The sequence below is a fragment of the Lytechinus pictus genome, chromosome 9 (assembly GCF_037042905.1).
Source record: "Lytechinus pictus isolate F3 Inbred chromosome 9, Lp3.0, whole genome shotgun sequence".
Classification (NCBI taxonomy): Eukaryota; Metazoa; Echinodermata; class Echinoidea; order Temnopleuroida; family Toxopneustidae; genus Lytechinus; species Lytechinus pictus.
The window spans coordinates 4,167,208-4,174,321 of record NC_087253.1 but is presented as its reverse complement, the minus strand read 5'-3'; the positions used below and the strand labels follow the sequence as shown (position 1 = coordinate 4,174,321).

The 7,114-nt window shown below is 37.0% G+C and overlaps 1 protein-coding gene across 1 annotated transcript in view; it reads left to right on the top strand.

The window, feature by feature from the left end:
- The first annotated feature begins 3,428 nt into the window (after nucleotides 1–3,428).
- The window catches only part of LOC129268417 (glycogen [starch] synthase-like), a 28,014-nt gene continuing 24,328 nt past the window's right edge, over nucleotides 3,429–7,114 (top strand). Inside the window, exons 1-2 of the mRNA XM_064104517.1 lie at nucleotides 3,429–3,877; nucleotides 6,470–6,651. Of these exons, the coding sequence (XP_063960587.1) occupies nucleotides 3,607–3,877; nucleotides 6,470–6,651 (453 nt within the window). The 5' untranslated portion in view covers nucleotides 3,429–3,606. The remainder of the gene's footprint in view (nucleotides 3,878–6,469; nucleotides 6,652–7,114) is intronic.

The following is a 7,114-nucleotide window of genomic DNA, read 5'->3' as shown; positions in this document are numbered from 1 at the left end:
CGGCACTATGCACAATTTTTCTATAACAAGTTTACTATCAGCCAATCAAATTGGCGTATTTCAGCAGTTATAATTATTGTTAGTGGAAGGTTGTTTGTTATAACAAGTTTTATGAAACACGTCCCTGCATTGCATTGAAGATAATTGACGGGGGAGGGAGGGAGAAGTATTACACAAAAAACAACAATATGAATTTGCTCGTTATGACGCACCTGCATGTTTAGCTTTGTACAAATATTGATAATGATCTATAGTCTCAACCAAGTATGTTTTCCGATCCTTTATATATCAGTGTTGATGAACATGCATGTAGGCTAATTGGGGATAATGGGGGTTTAACAATCATTCTTCAAATTCAAACTGGACTGAGAATAATTGTGCGTTTAAAAGGGCCCTTGGCTTTATGCTGTACCCCGTACTTTGATATATTAGCACCAATTGTTTCCCGTTTATGACCTATCGGAGTAAAATGCATAAGGGCGCTAACTAAATGGATTATTGTTTGGTACATAGGGTGTACTGCCTGAAAACAAAAATTCACAGAACTGTATGCACTCTTATAACAAATCAGTCAAATTGACTAGACCGGTAGTCAGCTGGGTGCAACTGACATGTCTAGTCACATTTCTGACATATATTCTTGTTAGAAATAACATGTTCTAGTAAAATACGACTAGAAAATAGTCCAATATGACTAGAATAACAGTTGCACCCAGCTGACTCTATTAAGTAGTCAATTTTGACTGAATTGAATTTAGATAGTGTAACCAAGGATTTTCTTGTGCGGGATTAAAAACTGATAGAATTCTTGAAATGCTACTGCTATCAACATAACATATGCTGTGACAGATTTTAATAAGAGTCAAAATAAGACCATATTTCCGCCATAACACGTACACTTTTAGATTCAATATAGGGGTACCATTCCGGTGTACTAAAACTGATATAGATAGAGGCATGACATATTTAAACATTACTTTTTGTTCAATTCAATTCAATTCAATTCAATTCTTTATTCCATTTCCATTCAAAACATCATACAAAGTAATATAAATCAGATACAATTTTACAGACGAGCATTCTTACTTCGTAAAAAAAAACAGTATAAAATTGAGCATAAATAGAAATAAGGGGGTCCACTAAAGCAAAGCTTGTAAAATGTGGATCCCCTTGGAAATGAAAAAAATATATATTGTCGACTTATTCATATATGCGTATATACAGGAAAGAAAAAAGAGAAGGAACAAAAAGGTCGAAATCGTGCAGATTGATGTAAATATAATTATTGACCAAATGCAAAGCTAGTACACAAAGATTATGTGTCATTAAAAACAAAAGGAGCCCCCCCCAAAAAAAAAAAAAGGGAAAGAAAAGAAAAAATACTCCCAAACCATGGAACTACTATACTACTATAATACTGCCAAAATATAGGCCTATATATATAAATCAGAAATAATCATGATCGAAGACTTGCATTGTCGCTTGAACCGATAGATGGCGCTAGTAAGAATTATGCGATGGACAGAGTAGATATTGACAGGACAGTGACCTGCAATCATTTTTTTTTAAATTGAGGATGCAAGTATAAGGGGGGGAAGGTCCAATGCAATGTGACTAATGTCTTTAATTAAACGCCAAGACCACCACAGAAAATGTTGATTTTGAATCCATAGAGATAAATTAAACGAGCATAAAGCTGAAAATGTCATCAAAATTGGTTGTAAAATAAGAAAGTTATGACTTTTTTAAATTTCGCGTAATTTTACAAAACAGTTCTATGCACATCCTGGTTGTTATGTGAAACAAAGTAAAACTTTAAAATGTCACTACTGTCTTATTTTACTCCCAATTTTGAGGAAATTTTCAGTGTTATGCCTGTTGAATTAACTTTGATAATATCCCGTCATGTATGATCTATAGAGAACGTAGATAGGATATTATGTTTTATTAAGTTCTAACAGGTCTACATAAAAGTTGTTTTTACATCAATTTCAAGCATTAATAAAAAAGCAAAAGAAAAGGACAAACAAATCGAATAAGTACAAAGGCGTGAATTTAAAACATTGCTTATCACATATCCAACCTTTATATTCATTATTGATTTATGTGAAAGAAAAAAAAGAAACATACAGACCTACTCTTGATGTTGTTTGAAGGTTTGCATGGTGGTATGTACAATCGCTGATGTGGTTTACGGTACACCATGTGAAGTTTGTAGAAACAGTGGATAGGAGAAGAGAAGAAATGGATAGGCGAGAAAGTGGAGATTTGAGAGTAGAGTATTCTTTCTTGAAAGTAGTCCTGAAAAGGACTGTAAACCAGGAAAGATTGATGAGTTGAGAACAGCTTGAGTAGTAGAGCTAGTGAGGAGATGCTGGCTTGAGCTGGCTTGAGTCTCTACTCGCCGACTCAAGCCAGCATCTCCCCCATCTCCTCACTAGCTCTACTACTCAAGCTGTTCTCAACTCATCAATCTTTCCTGGTTACAGTCCTTTTCAGGACTACTTTCAAGAAAGAATACTCTACTCTCAAATCTCCACTTTCTCGCCTATCCATTTCTTCTCTTCTCCTATCCACTGTTTCTACAACACTTCACATGGTGTACAGTAAACCACATCAGCGAGACCTACTCTTGAAAGTCAGAAATGAAAAGGTATATATTTGAAAAAGGAGATCCCGAAAACTATATAGGCCTAGACCTAATTCTAGCATTTGCATCTGAGTTAGTAAATAAATGTATCTGGATATTTTGATTTTTCAGGCATTTTCACAAATTTCTTGCACTTGTGACAATAGTCCCACATGGAGCCATTGTTACAGTAGGCCTATAGTATAAGTCTTCATAAAATAAAGATATAGTCATGAACTTGAAGAAAAAATAACAAAAATGAAATATTATTCAGAGTTTTGGAGCGAATTAATCTATAGTTGTCCTTATATAATTATACTTGATCTCATCTGAGGCCAAATTGGAGGCCCCCATGCCCATGGATCTTACAATAAATAATAAAGTTGCATTTTTTTTTAGTTTTAAAAATTCTACTAGTATTTGAAGGGGAAAAACGTTTAAAACGTTGCAAAAAAGTCACCATTATCACAATTTATAACACAGTATTTGATTTTTTTGTACATAGCCTGGGTAAAATATGCGATTTTTTTGTTATATGCTGTTTAAACCTAGGCCAATTACTATTAGTATAGGCCTACAATTAGTTCGAGTAATAAATACCATATTAGACAGATGAGTTTGTTAAACAAGTAGGCCTAATAAATCAATGGCACACTCACACACATGCAGCCAAAATCAGGAATTAATAGGTAGATGTCTTAAGTAGGCCTTAGTGGTATACAAATCACGACGACATTGCATGATCTATGAACTTTAAATGGGCCCCGCCCCCATATGATCCACAAGCACGCTTTATCGTCATGTGTAAACAACAAAGATAAAATAAATAACAAAGATAAAGCACCAAAGTCTGATCTAGTATTAGTGAGGCAAAATATTTGCTGGTAGGCGAAGATTCTCTTGAAACCAAAGAAATTTAATAAGATATTTTCTATCTAAACTTCTTTTTTTTGCGAAGGTCTTTGCCATTCACACCAATGCAAAACCTGACGAGCAAATCCGATCGTACGATTTTCTACGATGCCTCGAGAGGAGTTTTTCCGAGGGACGTGGAAAAGGGCGAAGCAAGCATGGCGACTTCAAGTTCAACTTTAAGAATGAGCCGACGAGGGAGTTCGAAAATGCTCCGGACGTTGGGCGGACTCGACGTCGATGAGATGCATTTTCTGGGCGACATGGACAGAGGGGCCTCAGCTAAAGAGGAAAACCGTTTCGTTTTCGAGATCGCCTGGGAGGTAGCCAATAAAGGTAACACTAACAGCCTAGCTCTGTCCCATATGTGCACATTTGTGTAAGCAATCATGTCAAAATAAAAATTAAAGGGGAATCCAGCCTTGGCCATAACATGTTGTGTTGGGAAGGAGAAAAATAAATGAAACAGAATGGTCAAAGTTTAAAAGAAATCCGTCAAGCAATAAGAAAGTTATAGCTGCTTTAAAATTGAGATCACTAATACTATGTAGATTTCAAATTGGCAACTGAGTACGGTAAGTAAATTATGACAAGGGGCAAGGACAACTTTCCCATAGGCCATGTACTTTATTATCAGGGATTAGTGGTTTTCTCCTAAGTACCCATTCCCCTGGGGCAGTAATCTAAATGTAACCCCGGTAGTATATTGTTTTATGTCCTCATGAAAGAAAAATATAATTTGAAATAAAACTTTTTGGAAAAATGACATTTTAGCCATATTATGTATTGGAGTACATGGAAGAGTAGTCCTTGCCTTACATCACTATGACATCACATATGCACATATGACAATGACGAGAAAATCAAAATATTTCATATTTCATATAATAAAATACAAAAGAAATAGTGAGTGAGTGATGTCATCAGTTCCCTCATTTGCATACCGACCGAGATGTGCATATATTATAACTGTTTTGTGAAATGAAGCAAAACTTCAAAATGTCATAACTTTCTTATTTTACATCCGATTTTGATGAAATTTTCAGTGTTATGCTTGTTGAATTTTTCTCTTTTTATTCAAATCAAGTTTTTGTTGGGGTGGACTTGTCCTTTAAGTACAGCATATATGGACATGATGGAGAAAAGGGTGCAGTTTTGCACCCTCCTCGAGCTCGATCACCGATTACTCCTAAATTTTGCTTTTTGTTGGGGGAAAAAGGAAGAAATAATTAATTCCACCTTTTCCCGAAAAATATGCTGGAAAATAGCCAAGTTTGATTTTTCCATTACAGCTATTCATCATATAACTTGGCTCTTAAATAAATTGAATTCTTTTAATTATTTTTTCTAAATTAGAAATAGAGATTGAAAAATGAAAATTTTCTTGCAATTTTACATTCCACCAATAGAGGGCGTACATAAAAATATGCCCAAGATTCAAGATTTTGAGCACTCTGGTGAATTAAAAAAAAGGATCCCCAGGTTACTAATGAAAAATAAATTGTGACTGTATGGAAATTAGTATTTTTGGTTACGAAAGTGATACTTTTATGAACTTTTGAAGTGTGTGCTGTGTACTGCATTGGCATACCATAGATCTACATGTACACTTCCCACAGGCAGGGTGGTTGCTGTGAACAAGTGTGTATATGAATGGTTCTTACCTAATGATCCCTCAGAAGCTCAGGAAGCAGCCGGTAGAGGCACTGGTCCAAAAATTGGCATTGTCCCAGAAAACAAGGATATCCTCATAAACCAAGACAAATCATGTCTTGATAAATTGAGACTGTCCTTTTTTATGGGGACGTTTTTTTTTCCACTTCGCCCTACGGGACAAAGACAGCAATTACGGGAATTGAGAGTGCTAAAAATAGATTCAGTGACATCAATTCCACCCAGTTCACAATCTATTTTTCATGACTTCCCATCTTCCAATATAATCTTGTTATGAAACCTGATATGTTTACATTGACTAGCACGCTTGATTGGTGTCGGCACTTGACAGGTGAATGAACTTTCCTAGATATCTTGTGTGAAGAAATCCTTAAAAACTGAGACAGTCCCTGTAAACTGGGACGATCCCAATTTTCTGACCAGCGCCTCTACTGGCAGCCAGGTAGGAAGAAACCCGGATTGTCGAGATAAAAGGGCGAAGAGGAGTAGTTTGCCTTTAGTAGGTTGAAAAACCTATCAATCACTTCAAAACAAAACTAGACAAGTTTTGGTCTGCATGGCATTATGTTCACGCATGGGAGTATTAGTCACTGCATTGGCACAGCAAAGCACAGATAGCACAGATAGCAATTTATCCAAGCTAGGAAGACAACGTACAGTACAAGAGAGACCTGGAAACTTGACTGCAGACACAACTGTATTTTTCCAGTAGATGCGGTATAAAGGTATAAAAAAAAAAATCCTCCGCGCAGTATATCTGACTCTCCAAGTAATGATGAGATCCCTTGGCTGGTCTGACTATGCAGCATTGCTGAGTTGTGCACCCAAGCATGGATGAATGCGCAGGACTTGAGGGTTTGGGTCTATTGTTGTGTGCACACAGCCTCTAACCCATAGTATACTCAATGCTGACTCTTTGCTCCAACCAAGGAGGTAGTTGCTCCAACCCATCCCACAGTACTACATATAGGGAGCAGTCACACATGCCCCAGGCTGTGGTTCATTTTACCACATGTGTTTAAGTTACTTTAACATTTTGGCATTATCATGAAGGAAACCACCATTCACTTTTTAAAGCAGCGCTTTATTCAGTCAAATGCATTGGTCCTCTATTTCCACCTCCATTGATTATTTACTGTTACACAAGTGCGTACATGTGTACAAATCAACGAATGGTTCCCTAAACTACGATTTGGCCCAACTTCTTTTTACACACCCTCGAATTTGAGCAACTCTTCTTTTTTTTCTCTCTAGTTGGTGGGATCTACACAGTGATTCGCTCTAAAGCTCCTTACACCGTTGACGAGCTGGGAGACCAGTATATCCTGTTAGGCCCGTACAACGAGAGCACGGTCCGCACCGAGGTCGAGATCATGGAACCGGAAAACCCACGCATCAAAGCCGTCTTGGACAAGATGAAAGAACAAAATGTCAAGGTAGGTACAGCGGCAGATCCTGGGAGGGGGGTGCGGGGTGGGGGGTTGCAAGGGATGTGTACCCCTTCTATGTTTTGAGAATTAACAAATCCGAGGGTGTTAATTTGTCTTTGTAATTAATCTACTTGGTGTTTAATTGACATGTTTCATTCCTTAGGCCCCCATTCCACAGAGGGCAGGCCTTTGAAGGACCTTTGAAAGACCAAAAATTGGCAAGGTCAAGATAACTGAAATATGTCATCTCTGTGGAATGGCTCAGAAAGACCCCTCAAAGAACCCAGAAAGTCTGATTGATATTTCTTGTCTTACTGGTCTTAGACTAGTCCTATAGAGATCTTTCAATTGTCTTTTAGAGATCTTTAATGCAACAAGTGATCTTTCAGAATTCTTTCCATGGACTTTCCCTGGTCTTTCAATGATCATTCACTGATGATACTAATGTCCACTTTTGCGTTTTACTTCA